The 19,202-nt window shown below is 46.5% G+C and overlaps 1 protein-coding gene across 4 annotated transcripts in view; it reads left to right on the top strand.

The window, feature by feature from the left end:
- GATA5 (GATA binding protein 5) overlaps positions 1-1,247 on the top strand; it is a 61,994-nt gene extending 60,747 nt beyond the window's left edge. For all 4 annotated transcript variants that reach the window (XM_070940120.1, XM_070940121.1, XM_070940118.1 and 1 more), the window contains one exon: positions 625-1,247. In XM_070940120.1, coding sequence (XP_070796221.1) covers positions 625-777 — 153 coding nt within the window. In that variant the 3' untranslated portion in view covers positions 778-1,247. The remainder of the gene's footprint in view (positions 1-624) is intronic.
- The last annotated feature ends 17,955 nt before the right edge of the window (positions 1,248-19,202 follow it).

The following is a 19,202-nucleotide window of genomic DNA, read 5'->3' as shown; positions in this document are numbered from 1 at the left end:
TGCAACCATTGTAAAGGCATGCCATCTTTAAGCGCCCGAATGTTGATCGTGTAACCGTGTAACCACGGTTGTGACTGTGAGGACTGGTTGTAAGCCAATGCTTTTTTTCAGTGCCGTTGTAACTTCAAATGGGCACTAAACGAAAGACGAGGACTCCCCTGTGACAATAGCCAGAACAATACCTAACCATTGTCTTTAAAGGTAAAGGTAAAGGTTCCCCTCGCACATATGTGCTAGTCGTTCCCGACTCTAGGGGGCGGTGCTCATCTCCATTTCAAAGCCAAAGAGCCAACGCTGTCCAAAGACGTCTCTGTGGTCATGTGGCCGCCACAACTAAATGCCAAAGGCGCACGGAACGCTGTTACCTTCCCACCAAAGGTGGTCCCTATTTTTCTACTTGCATTTTTTACGTGCTTTTGAACTGCTAGGTTGGCAGAAGCTGTAACAAATAACGAGAGCTCACCTCGTTACGCGACACTAGGGATTCGAACTGCTGAACTGCCAACCTTTTGATCAACAAGCTCAGTGTCTTAGCCACTGAGCCACTGCATCCCTTAACCATTGTTTTTAAGGATGTCCTATTGGTGGTGATGAACTCATTTATTTTATTGTTGACCTTTGCAGGGTCCCGGACATTCTGAAAACGGGCTGGAGGAGCCTCATCCCCAGTTCAAGTATGAGCCAGAAGACTACACCTTCCCATCTGCCATGTCCCAACCATCAGGTCTAAGTGTTGGCCCCCGTCAAGACTCATGGTGCGCCTTGGCCCTGGCATAAGCAAATCAGCCTTCCGTTTGAAAAACCAAGGAATCCCTTCTACCATCCTTCAGGACATCACTGGACAGCAGACAAGATTTCCGGACTGTAATCCTTTGGATCTGCCAGGTTTTCTTGTAATCAATATGGTTTTCTATTCCTTGGGAGATACCTTCCTTCCTTCTTCTCTACGGAGGCCATCCCGCCTGCCATCTTTTGCCGCTGACTCCTTTTTTTGGCCCTTTGAATCTCTAAGAAAGTTGATATTCTTTCGCCAATCAAAAAAAAAACCAGAAAAGGGATTTGGGGAGCTCTGACCTCAGCCATGAGCCCCTCTTTCTCCCTTCTCCCGAGATCCATCCGAAAGTGATAACAATCGATGTTGTCTTCACGGTGATTCGTCTCTTCCTCCCCCTCTTCTTCTTTTCTTCTTCTTCTTTTTTTTTTTAATGACTCCCTTGTGTGCAATTTTATTCTTAAATAAAGAGGATGGTAACATCTTGACATCAAGTCATTTCATTTGTTAGAAAGCCAAACGGAGCTGCCCGCCCTCACATCGCGCCGTGAATGAAAGAGTAGGAAAATGTGGAGGTTCCTGAAAAGTTTCAAGCCCTCGCCCCTCCCTCTCTCATTTGAGTTTGAGGTTAATTTTTTATAATTTGGGGGGAACTCGTGACCTGTTCTTGCCTTCGAGACAGATGGTTTTCAACTTGGCAAACCAGCCTGGGATTTCCAGTGATCTGCTAATTCAACTTTGGTTGTTGTTTTTCGTGACTAGACAAGGTCAGTGAGACAGACCTTGGGATAGGAGTGCAGAATTAATTGCATATTTTTTTTAAAGATACACGTGGATGTTCCCAATATGGCTCGGATAGGGGAAGTGTCTCTGCCTTCCATCATGCTATATCAGAAAAACAGAATAAGGGAGTTGGAAGGGGCCTTGGAGGTCTTTTAGTCCAACCCTCTTGCTTAAGCAGGAAAATCAGACAAATTTATTTTATTTTCTTATACTTATATGCCGCCCTTCTCCCAAAGGACTTGGGGCGGCTCACAGAAATTAAAACAATGAAAACAATAAAAATAGCTACTAAAATAATCAATTAAAATCTCCCAATTAAAATCACCCATCAGATCAGCAAATTCGTTGGAAAAGCCATGTCTTCAGGTCACGGCGGAAGGAGCGGAGGTCGGGGGCCTCCGGAGCCCCGTGGGTAACCCATTCCAGAGGGTCAGTGCGCCCACAGAGAACGCCCACATCCTGGGCGCCACCAGCCAACATTGTCTGGCCGATGGCACCCAGAGGAGGGCAGTCCTATGTGAGCACACAGGGCGGTGGGAGGCAGGCAGAAGGTGGTCCTGCAGGTACCCTGGGCCCATGCCATGTAGGGCTTTATAGGTAAGTACCAGCACCTTGAAGCGGATCCGAAGGACCACCGGTAACCAGTGCAGCTCGCGCAGGAGAGGTTTAACACGGGAGTAACGGGAAGCTCCCGTAACAACCCGTGCGGCCGCATTCTGGACCAGCTGGAGCCTCCGGGTACACCCCAAGGGCAGCCCCATGTAGAGGGTATTGCAGTAGTCCAAATGAGAGATAACAAGAGCTTGGGTGACTGTATGGAGGGCATCCCTGTCTAGGAAAGGGCGTAACTGGCACACCAGGCAAACCTGTGCAAAAGCCCCCCTGGTCACGGCTGTCAGATGGTCCATTAAGGACAGCCGTGAATCCAGGAGGACGCCTAGATTGCAAGCCCTTTCAGAGGGAGTAAGCAACTCCCCTCCCATCAAGAGGCTGTCCAATTGGACGAATAGCTGTCCAATTTCTTGTTTTAAACCTCCAGCACCCACAATTTCTAGAGGCAAGTCGTTCCACTGATGAATTGTCTTCACAGTCAGGAAATTTATCCTTAACTCTAGGCTGGATACCCCCTTGATTATTTTCCATCCATAGTCCCTTGTCCTGCCTTAAGGTGCTTGTCAGAGACCTACAGTAGTGGCCAAAATTGTGGAAACCTTTTGGGGAAAGTGTATTTTCTAAAACTAGCTAATAACACCACATTTTGGCGGGGAATAGTACCATAAAATTATATATAGTCCCATCTTAAGTATGAAAGTCAGCTGAGTGACTTTGGATCAATCACTAGGAGATGTTGCGTTCTAGTCTTGTCTTAGCATGGAGGTTGGCCGGGTGACTTTGGGCCAGCCACTCCCTCTCAGCTCAACCTACCTCACAACATTGTTGGGGGGGAAAATGGGAGGAAGGAGGAGAAATAGGTTTGTTCACTGCCATGTGTTATTTATAAACAACAATAAAGGCAGGAAATAAATAGAGGGGAGATGTTAGGTATTTGCTACTGTACTTTTTTGACCACTAATGGAATTGGGTTTAATTTTCAGTAGTAAAATCCAATAGAAACTGGGAGCAAGTTTAGCTCTTAGGTTTATGGAGTTTATAAAACAATTATAACTTTTGATTCTCTAAACATAACCATCCCTGAAGGTTGAAGACATTCTGGGAAGAACTTCAGTTACACTCCAAATAAATAAATAAGGAATTATGTCATGTCACAAATCTTATTTTCCTAAGAGGTACTTTACTGGTATACACATTAAACTAATCTAAGTATTAGAATGGCTTAGTTTGGGTTAAAAAATCCTGGAAAATGAACACAAGGATGGAGTTCCTAGAGAAACATCTTGAGATGGTTTTTATCCCTAGTCACCCCTTCTCTGCATATATTTGATTGGGACATCTGGTAGAACCTCAAGTGAGGAAGTTGCTGTAGAGATGAGTGGTAATGGATTCTTAAATCGCATTAACCAGGAAATCCTGACAAATAGGTAACAGTAACAGAATTGGAAGGGACCTTGGAGGCCATCTAGCCCAACCCCCTGCTCAGGCAGGAGACTCTATACCATTCCAGACAAATGGTTGTCCAATCTCTTCTTAAAAACTTCCAGTGTTGGAGAATTCACAACTTCTGGAGTCAAGTTATTCCACTGGTTAATTGATTAACTATCAGGAAATTTCTTCTTAGTTCTAGGTTGCTTCTCTCCTTGATTAGTTTGTATTCATTGCTTCTGGTTCTGCCTTCAGGTGCTTTGGAGTATAGCTTTGACTTCCTCTTCTTTGTGGCAGCCCCTGAGATATTGGAAGACTGCTATCATGTCTCCCCTAGTCCTTCTTTTCATTAAACTAGACATACCCAGTTCCTGCAACTGTTCTTCATATGTTTTAGCCTCCAGTCCCCTAATCCTCTTTGTTGCTCTTCTCTGCGCTCTTAAAAACCTCCAGTGATGAAGCACCCACAACTTCTGAAGGCAAGCTGTTTGGCTGGTTCATTGTCCTCACTGTTAGGAAGTTTCTCCTCAATTCCAGGTTGCTTCTCTCCTTGATTAGTTCCCACCCATTGCTTCTTATCCTACCCTCAGGTGCTTTGGAGAATAGCTTGACTCCCTCTTCTATGTGGCAGCCCCTCAGATACTGGAACACTGCTATCATGTCAACCCTAATCCTTCCAATTCCAGCAACAGTTCTTTGTTTAAGTCTCCAATTCCCTAGTCATCTTTGTTGCTTTTACTTACCTAAACAAGAGCCTTGGTGGTACAGTGGACTAAACTACTGCTGTTAAAGTAGTACTTAGCTGCCAGCTGCCTGCGAGTTCAATTCTCACCAGGCTCAAGGTTGACTCAGCCTTCCATCCTTCCCAGGTAGGAAAAATGAAGACCCGGTTTGTAGAGGCAATAAGCTGACTTTGTATAAAATAGAACACCGCTCGGGAGGGCCAAAAAGCCCTACTAAGCAGGTACATACAAAAGTATGAAGGCTATTGCTTAATGCATTGTAAGCCGCCCTGAGTCTCCAGAGAAGGGCGGCATGAATGAATGAATGAATGAATGAATGAATGAATGAAATATAAATAAATAAATAAATAAATAAATAAATAAATAAATAAATAAATAATTGAAGAATGGTTTTTAAAAAATGTACCAAAAGGCCTTAATTAATCATAATCATAAATTTATTTGTCACGCATATATGAGAGAACAGGTAAAAGTATAAACATAATTTGAATACATGAAAAGAGTAAGTAAAAAGGGATATTAGGACAGGGACGGTAGACACGCTGGTGCACTTATGCACGCCCCTTACAGACCTCTTAGGAATGGGGTGAGGTCAACAGTAGACAGTTTAAGGTTAAGGGTTTGGGGGTTTGGGGAAGAAACTACAGTGCTGAAGCCCCATCAGAAATGTAAAAAACAGAGAAGACAATGGTGACATGTCATGAGTTCATCGCAGCCAACTGTGGACTAACTATACTATTTCAATGCAGCAAAGGTTATTTATATAATCAGGAAGCTGGGCAAAGGTAGTTCATTATATGGAAACAAACTGGTACTACAACTTCCTGCTTTGGTCATTTCCCCTGTCAAGGAGAAATATGTGGTTTGTTTGTCTAATGTTAGATGCACACAATGTCCTACACAACTCTCCAGGGGTGGAGTTCGTTCCCGACAGGCGATCAGTGAGGTTCGTAAATTATGAAGCAACAGTGAATTGCAAGGTTTGGGACTTACATCTGGCATGTATATCCAGATGTAACTTGGACAGGATCTGATAGGAACCATCTAAGCAAGAGGAATGTTCTATCTAGGATATGGAAAAGTGAAGAAGGAGTAAATTAAGGGACTGAGACTTCGACAGAAGAATAGAATAGCACAGTTGGAAGGGACTTTGGAGGTCGTCTGGTCCAACTTCCTGCACAAGCAGGAAACCCTGTAGCATTCTAGACAAATAGTTGTCCAATCTCTTATTAAAAACTTCCGGTGTTGGGAGCACTCACAACTTCTGGAGTCAGGCCGTTCCACGGGTTAATTGTTCTCACTGTCAGGAAATTTTTCCTTAGTTCTAGGTTGCTTCTGTCCTTGATTAGTTTCCATCCGTTGCTTCTTGTCCTGCCCTCAGGTGCTTTAATCACAGGATGGCAAAGTCTTTCGGTGACTGTTCTCATTGCAACACATTTAAGCAGGTCAGGTAAAGAGCTAGCTTAATGCATTTGCACAACATGGTAAACTTGGTTACTTTTTAACAGTGATCAGTTGGGAAATTGTCAGTCAATGAATCAACGATTCCATGTGATGTCTGAACCCATAAAACCTCTTAATCCAATATTTGAGTTCAATATTTTATCGAATCAATACAGTACAGTCAATGAATAGCTTTAGACTAGAGCAAGGGTGTCCAGCCTTGGCAACTTGTGGACCAGAGGTGGGTTTCAAGAAATTTTACTACCAATTCTGTGGGTGTGGCTTGGTGGGGGTCGCACAGCTTGGTGGGCGTGGCATGGGAAGGATACTGTAAAATCTCCATTACCACCCCAATCCAGGGGAAGGTTACTGCAAAATCCCTATTTCCTCCCGATCAGCTGGGACTCAGGAGGCAGAGAATAGATGGCGGCGGGGCAAGACAGAATTTTTACTACCGGTTCTCCGAACTACTCAAAATGTCCGCTACCAGTTCTCCATAACTGGTCAGAACCTGCTGAAACATTGTGGACGTTTGCTTAAATTAATCTGTGGCTCTCAGATGGAGTGTAGGACTCTGGATTGAAGTGAAGATAACCTGCAAAATGTTACAGTGGGGATTGCAATCATAGCATTGAACCCCCTGCCTATTTTTATGTGTGACGTCACAGAGATCTGCAGGGCACAGTCCAAAAAGCCAAAATGGCACCCACTATGCCAGGGGTGTCAAACTCAAGGCCCGCGGGCCGGATCTGGCCCACAGGGTGCTTAGATCTAGCCCCATGGGGCCACCCTGGATACAGTGAAGAACCAGCCCACGGTGCTTCTGCCAGCAAAAATGGAGCTCAGGGGGCTTGTACGGCCTCCTGAGCTCCATTTTTGGCCGCAACAGCCTCCTGCAGCCCTCTTCCAGTGAAAATGGTGCTTGGGGAGGCCACAAACAGCCCTCACAAGCTCTGTTTTTGGCCGTGATAGCTTCCTGCAGCCCTCTGCCAACAAAAACAGCGTGCGGCCCACCCTGAGCTCAGTTTTCTATGGCAGAGGGAGGACTGCAAGAGGCCGTTATGACATAAGTGACATCGAAATAGCCATGCCCACCTGCTCCCCCCCAGGGTCAAACACAACTCTGATGCGGCCAGGGGTGGGATTCAGCTGGTTCGGACCGGCTCAGGCAAACCGGATGCTAATTTTACATCGGGTTCACTGAACCGGTAGTCGCAAGGACTGGCTGCCCCCCCCCAGGAGTCTCCACGCGGTCTGTTTTGGATGCAAGGTAAGTGGAGGGGTCCGTGTGGAGGCTCTGGGAGGGCGAAAACAGGCCTACCGGAAGTACTGGAAGTTCAGAAATGGGCCCATTTTGGGCCTCCAGAGCCTGGGGGAGGCTGTTTTCACCCTCCCAGAGGCTTGACAAAAGCCTCTGGAGCCTGGGGAGGGTGAAAATGCCCTCCCCCCCCCAGTGCAGGAGGCCAAGTAGGCCACACCCTCATGGCCACGCCCACCCAGCAACCGGGCAGAAAACTGGTTGCTAAAATTGTTCAATCCCACCCCTGGATGCAGCCCTCATTGAAATCAAGTTTGACACCCTTGCACTATGGTGTGATAGAAGGCCTACCTGTGCAACACACGTGCACAACAGACAAAGCTTTGATCTCATCATCATGGCCAAGATTTTGACCATACCTTCTGGACACCCCCTGTGTGGGATGCAGTTGTATGAAAAACAAGACAGGTTTTTAATCATAGCATTGCAACCATCGATATGACATCTTTTAAACTCTTCCTCCCTCTGAGGTTCCTCCTGAGTTCCCCATCCAATCCACGTGTACAGTAGAGGAAGTCCTCGATTTACGACCACAATAGGATCCAGAACTTCCATGGTTAAGCAAGGCAGTTGTTAAGCGACTTGCACCTGATTTTGCATTTTCTTTTGCCACGGTTCTTAAGTGAATCATGCAGTTCTGGCTTCCCCCCTTTGACACTGCATGTTGGAAGCCACCTGAAAAGGCTGTAAATGACCTTCACCTGAACCCAAGACACTGCTATCGTCATGAATACAGGTGGTCCTCGACTTACGACCACAACGGAGCCCCAAATTTCTGTTGTTCAGGGAGACATTTGTCAAGTGAGTTTTGGCCCATGTTACGCCCTTTCTTGCCACTGTTGTTAAGTGAATCACTGCAGTCGATAAGTTAGTTACCCGGTTGTTAAGTGAATCCGGCTTTCCCGTTGACGTCAGGTGGTCGCAAAAGGGACACGGCAACGGCCATAAGTGTGAACCAGTTGCCAAGCTTCCAAATTTTGATCCCATGATTAGAGGGATGCTACAGGCTGTAAAAAAATGAGACTTTTTTCCAGTTCTGTTGCAACTTTGAATGGCCCCCTAAATGAACAGTTGTAAGTCAAGGACTGTAAATGCCAGTGGTTGCTTTCTGACCATGGGGATGCTACAACAGTCATAAATGTGAGGACCAATCCTAAGTCACTTTTTCCCCAGTGGTGTTGTACCTTTGAACCGTCATTAAACAAAGGGTCGTAAGAGGAGGGCTACTGGTATACAGTAGTGGCCAAAATTGTGGAAACCTTTAGGGAAAAGTGTATTTTTGAGGTTTGATGGCTAATAACACCATTTTTCTTATTTTTTGGAGTTTCAAGATAATCCTATTCCACTGCTGGAATGGCCTGGGAATAGCCCAGACCTTTACCCAATTGAAAATCTATTGAGCTGACTCAAGAAACTTGTTAGTCAGAAGTGACCCAGCAATAAAACCCAGTTAATAGAAGCCATCATTCAATCTTGGCTTCACATGGTAACAGCTGCAGAATTAAAAGACTTGGTTTACTCCATGGGAAGACATTGTAAGGCCATCATTCATGCTAAAAGTTACCCAACTAAGTATTCACTGACATGGTGATAATTTTTTTATATCTCATTTTTTCTATGGTGATAATTTTTGTACATCTCATTTTTCTTCTACGCGTTTCACTTTTCTTCTTTATCCTGTAACTGCTATTCTAATAGCAAATCCTTCATAAAAGTTACTGCATTACATTCTTGATTAAATTATCTTTCCATTGATATATAATGTTATGGTACTACTCAGTGATGGGTTGCTACTGGTTCTCCCCAGTTCGGGCGAGCCGGTAGCGGAGATGGTCAGCTGAGAGCGAACCGGCTTGCTCCGACCGTCAGTTGGGCCCTCCCACCTGCCCCTGCGCTATACCTACCTATATTCGTTCATTTTTAGCCCAGCTGATATGCGCAGAAGAGCAGATTGTTGTGCCTCAGCTGTTCTGAAATTCAATGCGTTTGCGCAAAGCGCAAGTTCGGCATGTGCAAAGCGAACTGGTGGTAACACCATTTGAAACCCACCACTGGTACTACTCCAAAAAAAAAAAAGTGTTATTAGCTAGTTTTAGAAAATACACTTTTCCCAAAAAGGTTTCCACAATTTTGGCCACTACTGTATACCTAGAACCGTGATGGTGAACCTATGGCATGCGTGCCACAGGTGCAGTGGTGGGTTCCTCCTGGTTCGGTCCGGTTCGGCCGAGCCAGTAGTCGTGACGATATGATGTCACCGAACCGGTTCTCGCCCCCCCCGCCCAACGTTATTCTTACCTTTTATTTGGTCCCACCCCCAATCTATTGCTGCCACCTGAGTCCCAGCTGATGACTAGAGGGAAAAAAACTGTTTAAACTCTTGCCGCGGGGTTTCAAAGGGCCGTCCTACAGCTGATCAGTGGTAAAAGCAAACAAATGAGTCGGGTCGTAAGTGCGAGGACTGGTCGTAAGTGCGAGGACCTTCCAGAAATGACTCTGACCAGCTAGCCACGCCCACCTAGTCACATGACCTCCAAGCCACACCCACAAAATAAGCCACGCCCACAGAACCGGTAGTAAAAAAAATTAGAACCCACCCCTGCACAGGTGGCATGTAGAGCCATATCTACGGGCACGTGAGCGTTGCCCTAGCTCAGCTCCAGTGCACATGTGCACGCCAGCCAGCTGATTTTCGGGCCTTCTAGGCCCACCGGAAGTCAGGAAACAGGCCTTTTTCGGCCTCCGAAGGGCCTCCAGTGGGTGTGGGGAAGGCCGTTTTTGCCCTCCCCAGGCTCCAAGAAAGCCTCTGGAGTCTGGGGAGGGTGAAAAATGGGCCTACCGGGCCCACCATGCCATCGTGTGCCAAAAACTGGGGGGAGCTCAGGGTGTGTGTGTCACGTGTGCATCCCCGCTTTTGGCACGCAACGGCAAAAAGGTTAGCCATCACTGACCTAGAACATGGAAGGGTCCCATCCTGGCCTTTTCTTCCGGCAGAAATACAAGGCTGTAAAAACCCGAGGTGTGACATAGTAGAGGCCAATCCCATAATAGCAAAAGAGCTATTTTAAATCCGGCGAACAAGTCAATGCTAGCGCAACGCTTTGTCCGAAGACAATTGTCCTGTCACCAGGAATGGTATCACCTGACCCTGCTGGCATGAGTCATTTTCTAAAGGAGCCACGGGAACTCTGAACTCCGCCAAAAGCCGACACCGATGGCTCCAGGGGGTTTATTTATGGACTGACGCTAAACACAACCCACAAGCTCATTCCTTGACAAAGGCTGAAAGCGTGTGAAGAAAAGAAACAGTTGCTCCCAGTTTTAATCTCCTTCTTCATGTAGGCAGCGAGGGGGTTTCTGGTACGATTCCATACAAGTAGCCCCTGACGTATGACCAACGATTGAGCCCAACATTTTATCTTGCTAAGCGAGACAGTTGTTTTTGCCCCATTTTACAACCTTTCTCGCCACCGTTGTTAAGTGAAACAGTACAGTTGTTAAGTTAGGGTCACGGCTGGGGTGCTATTCAGCAGGTTCTGACAGGTTCTGGAGAACCGGCAGTGGAAATTTTGAGTAGTTCGGAGAACCGGCAAATACCACCTCTGGCTGGTCGCAGAGTTGGGTGGTAATGGAGATTTTGCAGTATCCTTCCGCTGGAGTGGGGAGGGAATGGGGATTTTGCAATAAATATCCTTCCCCCTGGAGTGGGGAGGGAATGGAGATTTTGCTATATCCTTCCTCCTGGAGTGGGGAGGGGATGGAGATTTTGCTATAGCCTTCCCCCTGGAGTGGGGAGGGAATGGGGATTTTGCAATAACCTTCCCCCTGGAGTGAGGAGGGAATGGGGATTTTGCAATATCCTTCCCCCTGGAGTGGGGAGGGAATGGGGATTTTGCTATATCCTTCCTCCTGGAGTGGGGAGGGAATGGAGATTTTGCTATATCCTTTCCCCCTGGAGTGGGGAGGGAATGGGGATTTTGCAATATCCTTCCCCCTGGAGTGGGGAGGGAATGGGGATTTTGCAATATCCTTCCCCCTGGAGTGGGGAGGGAATGGGGATTTTGCTATATCCTTCCTCCTGGAGTGGGGAGGGAATGGAGATTTTGCTATATCCTTCCTCCTGAAGTGGGGAGGGGATGGGGATTTTGCAATAACCTTCCCCCTGGAGTGGGGAGGGAATGGGGATTTTGCTATATCCTTCCTCCTGGAGTGGGGAGGGAATGGAGATTTTGCTATATCCTTCCCCCTGGAGCGGGGAGGGAATGAGATTTTGCCGTAGCCTTCCCCTGCCACGCTCACCAAGCCACGCCCACAGAACCAGTAGTAAAAAATTTTGAATTCCACCACTGGGTCACGGTTATTAAGTGAATCTGGCTGCCCCATTGACTTTGCTTGTCAGAAGGTCGCAAAAAGGGGATCGCATGACTCCCGGGGCACGGCAACCGTCATAAATATGAACCAGTTGCCAAGCATCCTAATTCGTGGAATGGTGTCAGAATTGAAGAAGCTCTGTCCTGTCAGAGTTGAAGAAGCTTCTTGGATAAGAAGCAAAATGTCTTCAAAAGAAAAAAAAGGAAGTCCAGTTGCCTTCTGAAAAAGCACCTTTGGGACAACCATGACCTGGATGACTGAGAATCTCTACAGGGTTTCATATTTTTGTTTGTCATCACCACTCAGAGAACCTGTCTGGTCATCCTTGGCCAAAGAACTCAAGACCAGCAAGCTTATATCCTCATAAATCATTTTTCAATCTTCAGTAGTCATTTAAATTCTTTAATTTAAAAGAGTTAGCTCCCAGATCCCATTTTATTCTCCAACCGATATGAATTTCAGAAAGTCCCACGACCACCATCAGTAATTCAGGTCTTATTTCAGAATGAAGGCTAAGAAAGAGCCCCCCGTTACCTCGTGAGGAGAAAAAAGAAAAGGCAAATTTTAACAATGAAAGCTAAAAATGGGAAGCACGTTCCAATTCAAACAGCCACTTTTATTAGCTCGCTGTTGTCCAGTCTGATTAACGACCGTTTCCCGTCTAAAGGACAGGAGGGATTTCAAGACACCAAGAATAAGTCGATTCCTTCAAACGTCCGGCTTCCTCCAGAGTTTACTGTAGAAAGACACAACACAATTCATCACAAACATGTTAACCTTTCCATCTCCTGGGTTGAATTCAACTGTTTCCTGAATTAGCGGTAATTTAAAAGGCTGGTCCTTTCCCGGGTCAAGTTCTACAAAACATTTTGCGACATCAGGCGGATCTTGGGTCCTCGAAGAAAACGCCAAGTGGAGCTGCAGCTTCTCTCAAATAAATCAGAAGAGGTTTATGTTATGAATGAAAGGAAAAAGGGGGAAACACCTCCCCAAATACAGTTCTTCATTGTCACACCAGGAGCTAACGACCCTTTTAAAGTTGTTGGGTTTCCTGAACGAGGCTTTAAAAATATTTTATGAGGGGGGAAAAGATGCTTGAGGGCCACTAAGAGAGAAATCAGGAAGGCCTATGAATGAAAACGGCCACTTTCTGCAAGGCTGCCCGTTTTTCAGTGAAATGAAATCAAACGTTGTCTATTAAGTGTTGGATGCTCGTTTAGTTGGTTAATTATGCAAATGTCACCTTCGTCCTTTCCTTATCAGGATAATTTCTGACAATCTTTAAAGACTGGATAATCATCTGCCAGAGATGCTTCAAAGAATGTTGCATTGACCACGGGATCATAGAGATGACTTCTATGGTCCAGGGGTGAAATGCTCCCGGTTCGGACCGGATCGCTTGATCCCGTAGCGATGAAGGCGGGTGGTTCGGAGAACCGGTAGCAAAAATCCCTGCCCCCCCCCCCATGCCCAGCTGAGCCGCACAATCATCAGAGGCTTTTTTTTTTTACTTTTAAAAGCATTTTTTCTACAACCTCTTTGGCTGAAAAAATGCTTTTAAAAGTAAAAAAAAAAAAGTCTCTGCTAAGTCAAATTCTAATAAATATTTATAAATTTTGGTGATTAATTTTTCTTCCTTGGTTTCCAATAATTTATCTAATCGATTCGGTTTTGGTTCTATTCCTCCTTCCTCTTGGTCTTTTCTATATCTTGTTTTTATTTGTAAATAGGGCCACCAATCTATTAAAACAAAAAAAAAGCCTCTGCCGATCAGGCAACTCAGCTGGGATCATCAGAGCCTTTTGAAAGCATTTTTTTTACAATCTCTTCGCCGAAGAGGTTGTAGAAAAAATGGTTTTAAAAGTAAAAATTTAAAAAATTGGCCACGGCCACCCAGTCACATTACCCCCCACCAAGCCACGCCCACAGAACCGGTAGTAACAAATTTTAGATTTCACCACTGCTATGGTCCCTTCCTACTCAATTCTACAGTTCTGTTTGCTTCATTATTATTATTATTATTGTTGTTGTTGTTGTTGGGGCTGATGGTTGATATGGGTTGCTGCCAGCATCCTAGCTATCAAGCAAGTATCTTCTTAAGATGTACAATATTCCGAGTAGCACAGTTTTTTGCAGTTATGTTGGTGTTATTGCAGGAAGCTTCAATTTCTTGATGTATTTTGTAAAATTCTTGGACATGGTACCAAGTGCCCCGATGACAATGAGTATCGTTATATGTTTCATCCATAATCCATAGTTTCAGTGGCCAGGCTGCAATATTTCATGTTTTTTTCCAGTTCTTTTTCTTTGACTCTGGCATCTCCTGGTACAGCAATAATAAATTGTATGCTTCGGTTTTTGACAACTGTGATATCTGGTGTGTTGTGTTCCAATTGATGATCCGTCTGTATTCAAAAGTCCCAGAAGATCTTCACCTTCTCATTTTCAACAACTTTTTCTACTTTATTTTCCCATGACTTTTTGGACACAGGCAAGTCATAATTTTTACATAATGACCACTGGATTAATTTAGCAAATTATTATTATTGTTGTTATGTTATGTTTTTATTTATACAAATAACTCAAGGTGGTGAACATATCTATTACACTTTCCTCCTCCTATTTTCCACACAACAACAACCCTGTGTAGAGGGTTGGTGTGAGGGACAGTCACTGGCCTAAAGTCACCCAGTTAGCCTTCATGGCTAAAATGGGACTTGAACTCATGGTCTCATGCTTTCTAATCTGGTGGCTTAATCACTAGACTAGACCAAGCCAAACAAGTCTAGTTCTGTTCAGCTCTGAAAAAGAGAAAGGAAGATGCCACAGATCTGAACTACACACCTAGACTGACACACCATCTTTATTATTTTTATCATAAAACTTCAATGTGGCAAATAAGCTAATACTCCTTCTATTTTCCCTACAACAACAACCCTGTGAAGTGGGTTGAGTGACAGGGACTGTCCCAAAGTCACCCAGTCAGCTTTCATGTATAAGGCAGGACTAGAACTCCCAGTCTCCTAGTAATTACTCCAAGGTCAACCAGTTGGCTTTTGTGTCTAAGACAAGACTAGAATTCACTGTTTCCTAGTGTTTGGTCCAAAGTCACCCAGCCAGCTTTCATGTATAAGGTGGGACTAGAACTCACAGTCTCTTAGTAATTACTCCAAGGTCAACCAGTTGGCTTTTGTGTCTAAGACAAGACTAGAATTCACTGTCTCCTAGTGTTTGGTCCAAAGTCACCCAGCCAGCTTTCATGTATAAGGCGGGACTAGAACTCCCAGTCTCCTGGTAATTACTCCAAGGTCAACCAGTTGGCTTTTGTGTCTAAGACAAGACTAGAATTCACTGTCTCCTAGTGTTTGGTCCAAAGTCACCCAGCCAGCTTTCATGTATAAGGCAGGACTAGAACTCCCAGTCTCCTAGTAATTACTCCAAGGTCACCCAGCTGGCTTTCGTGTCTAAGGCAAGACTAGAATTCACTGTCTCCTAGTGTTTTGCTCCAAAGTCACTCAGCCAGCTTTCATGCATAAGGCAAGACTAGAATTCACCGACTCCTGGTTTCTAGGCCAGCACCTTAACTCCTAGACCAAACTGGCTTTGATTCAGCAAGGATTTCTATCTCCAACCCCACGTCACAGTCCTCTTGGCCTCTCCCCGGGGTTTCCATCCAATGTTCTCCTCCAGCCGTAATAATGAACCGTTGCAGCAATGCAGAAATGATTGACACTTTCAGGGTCTCCCCTGGAGCCCAACCAATTATGGCTTGATAAATGAGCCGAGGTCCATGTAAACGGTCTGGATCGCCTCCTGGCCAACCCCCGGCAGTCCAGCCGGCTACACGGAGGGAGGTCAGGCTGGGTTCGTTGCATCGCTGGCTCTCCCCGTCCAAGTCTCCAAAAGTGCTTGGCGCATGAGCGGCGCTCCGGCAAGCCAGGCCAGCACGGTTGGGCTGCGGAGCCCATATGGCTTTAATGTTTATAAGCTCATCTTTTGGCACACGATATTTCAGCAGCGTGTCCAAACACAGCACATTGACATATCGTGTTATTTATGCAAAGGGACGATTTCAAAGTGTTTCTCTAACCCTTTCGGCTGCCAGCAACAGAGACTGAAATTAAGGGACGCCTTTCCCCCCCTCCAGGCAGAAGCTGTTCTGCTGCAGCCTCCGGTTCCCAAAGGATCCACTTCTTTTCACGATTTAGAGGAAGAAAACACAGCAGACCATTTCAAATGCGTGGGCAGGAAATCCTTGGGGGTTTCTTGACGTCCGCAAAGCCAAGTGCATGCAAACTTCATTTTCCAATTTCAGAGCGCTGATATTCTTCCTTAGCCTGAAATGTGTGCAATGAAAAGGAATACCCTACACAGGTTTTGCACTGTATTTTTTGCAGGCACTGATCTACTCATGTATTTTTGCAGGCACTGATCTACCCATTTATTTTTGCAGGCACTGATCTACCATTTATTTTTGCAGGCACTGATCTACCATTTATTTTTGCAGACACTGATCTACTCATGTATTTTTGCAGGCACTTGTCTACCCATTTATTTTTGCAGGCACCAGTCTACTCATTTGTTTTCTTTTAACACTGATCAGCTGTAGGGCAGCTCTTTGAAGCCCCGCGGCAAGAGTTTAAACAGTTTTTTTTCCCTCTAGCCATCAGCTGGGACTCAGGAGGCAGCAATAGATTGGGGGTGGGGGCAAATAAAAGATAAGAATAACATGGGGGAGTGGGGGGCGCGGAGGGGCATGGGGGGCAGAACCGGTTCGGTGACGTCATATCGTCACCGCTACCGGCTCAGGAGAACCGGGCCAAACCGGGAAGAACCCACCACCTTTTTTTTTTTTTTATTTATTTATATGCCGCCCTTCTCCGGAGACTCAGGGCGGCTTACAATGTGTTAAGCAATAGCCTTCATACTTTTGTATATTTATACAAAGTCAGCTTATTGCCCCCACAAACTGGGTCCTCATTTCACCTACCTTAGAAAGGATGGAAGGCTGAGTCAACCTTGAGCCTGATGAGATTCGAACCTGCAGAAATTGCAGGCAGCTGTGTTAATAACAGGGTGCATTAAACCACTGTACTACCAAGGCTCCCTCCACCTTCATCACTATGCCTTCATAATGGTAAAGGATGGCTTCATTTTAGAATATTAGAGTATTTATTTCAGGGCCTGATCAAACCAGTAGGCTGTGTCAGATACTAATAACAAATTAGTCACCACCAACCATTAGCAGTCATTGCAAGAAAGATCTTGAGTCCTAATGGACAATCGCTTAAATACGAGCCAGCAGTGTAGCAGCCGCCGTGAAAAAAGCCAATGCAATCCTAGGCTGCATTGACAGAGGCATAGAATCAAGATAATTTGACATGTTAGAATTATAATGCCTTGGTAAGGCCACGCTTGGAACATTGCATCCAGTTTTGGTCACCAGGATATAAAAAAGATGTTGAGACTCTAACAAGAGTGTAGAGAAGAGCAACAAAGATGATTAGGGGACTGCGGGCTGGAACATATAAAAATGGTTGCTGGAATTGGGTATGTCTAGTTTAACTGTTACTTTGCTGCTTGCATCCTTACGATTTATATTGATATTGTTTCCTGATTGCTTATTTGTACCCTATGACAATGGTGGGTTGCCCCCGGTTCCGACCGGTTCTATAGAACCGGTAGTAAAACTGGAGGGAGGCTCCGCCCATTGACCCCAACGTCATCAGAACCCTTCTGCGCATGCGCAAAAGAGCGCGCATGAAGCGAGCATGCGCACGTGGCCCTATTGCAAACCGGTAGTAAAAGTAAGTAGAACCCACCCCTGCCCTATGACTATCATTATTTATTTATTTATTTATTTATTTATTTATTTATTTATTTATTTATTTAAATTTCTATACCGCCCTTCTCCAGAATAGGACTCAGGGCGGTGAACAGCCAGAGTAAAAAACAATACATACAAAATTTAAAAACCATTTAAAATAATTAAATATTATTGGCCGTAAATTAAAATAACCCAATTTAAAATCAATTTAAAATTAACTCAGGCCAGCCCCGCTAGTTGAAATAAATGGGTTTTCAGGGCCCGACGAAAAATCCGGAGGTCTGTTATTGTACGTATCTCTGGGGGGAGGTTGTTCCAGAGGGTGGGCGCCGCCACAGAGAAGGCTCTCCCCCTGGGGGTCGTCAGCCGACATTGTCTGGCGGACGGCACCCTGAGGAGGCCCACTCTGTGCGAGCGTACTGACCGGTGGGAGGCTATTGGTGGCAGAAGGCGGTCTCGTAAGTACCCTGGCCCTAAGCCATGGAGCGCTTTAAAGGTGGTCACCAACACCTTGAAGCACACCCGGAAGACCACCGGGAGCCAGTGCAGCTCGCGCAGGAGAGGTGTTACGTGGGAGCACCTCGTCGCCCCCATAATCCCCCGCGTGGCCGCGTTCTGGACCAGCTGGAGCCACTGGGTGCACCCCAGGGGGAGCCCCATGTAGAGAGCATTGCAGTAGTCCAGGCGGGAAGTGACGAGTGCCTGAGTGACTGTGCGTAGGGAGTCCCGATCTAGAAAGGGGCGCAACTGGCGTATCAGGCGGACCTGATAAAAAGCTCCCCTGGATTCGCCCCCAATAGCCAGCGATGGCGTCAGCTGGCTATATCGGGACGCCGGAAGCCACAGCCACTCGGTCTTGGAGGGGTTGAGTCGGAGCCTGTTTCTCCCCATCCAGGCCCGCACGGCCTCCAGGCACTGGGACATCACTTCAAGGGCATCGTTGGGGTGGCCTGGGGTGGAGATGTACAGCTGGGTGTCATCAGCGTACTGATGGAACTCCACCCCGAAGCCACGGATGATCTCACCCAGCGGCTTTACATAAATGTTGAACAGAAGGGGCGAGAGGACCGACCCTTGTGGCACCCCACAAGCAAGGTGCCTCGGGGTCGACCGCTGCCCCCCTGTCAACACAGATTGCGACCGGTCAGAGAGGTAGGAGGAGAACCACCGCAGAACAGTGCCCCCCACCCCCAACCCCACCAACCGGTGCAACATGATACCATGGTCGATGGTATCAAAAGCCGCTGAGAGGTCTAACAGGACCAGGATAGAGGAGCAACCCCTATCCCGAGCCCTCCAGAGATCATCCACCAATGCGACCAATGCCGTTTCCGTGCTGTGCCCAGGCCGGAAGCCGGACTGGAGCGGGTCTAGATAGACAGCTTCATCCAGGTACCGGGGAAGCTGTTGCGCCACCACACTCTCAACAACCTTCGCAACAAAGCGAAGGTTGGAGACTGGGCGATAGTTAGCCAAAACAGCCGGATCCAGAGAGGGCTTCTTGAGGAGGGGCCTCACAACCGCTTCTTTCAAAGTGGCCGGCAGGACCCCCTCACTCAAAGAAGCGTTAACAATCTTCTGGAGCCAGCCTCGTGTCACCTCCCGGGAAGCCAGTACCAACCAGGAGGGGCACGGGTCCAATAAACATGTGGTTGCGTTCAGCTGTCCCAGGACCCTGTCCATGTCCTCGGGAGCCACAGGATCGAACTCCCCCCAGATAATACTCTCAAGACCTGTCTCAGTCATCCCGTCCGGACATACCCAGTCAGAGGCCAGCCCTTCCCGAATCTGAGCGATTTTGTCATACAGATACTGCACAAGGTCCTCAGCTCGGCCCTGCAAGGGGTCATCCCGCACTTCCAGATGGAGGAGGGAGCGGGTCACCCTAAACAGGGCGGCCGGGCG

The sequence above is a fragment of the Pituophis catenifer genome, unplaced genomic scaffold (assembly GCF_029215685.1).
Source record: "Pituophis catenifer annectens isolate HBS135680 unplaced genomic scaffold, rPitCat1.0.hap2 SCAF_3, whole genome shotgun sequence".
Taxonomy (NCBI): Eukaryota; Metazoa; Chordata; class Lepidosauria; order Squamata; family Colubridae; genus Pituophis; species Pituophis catenifer.
Note: the sequence above shows the minus strand (reverse complement) of the source record. Positions and strands in the feature narration are given on the sequence as shown.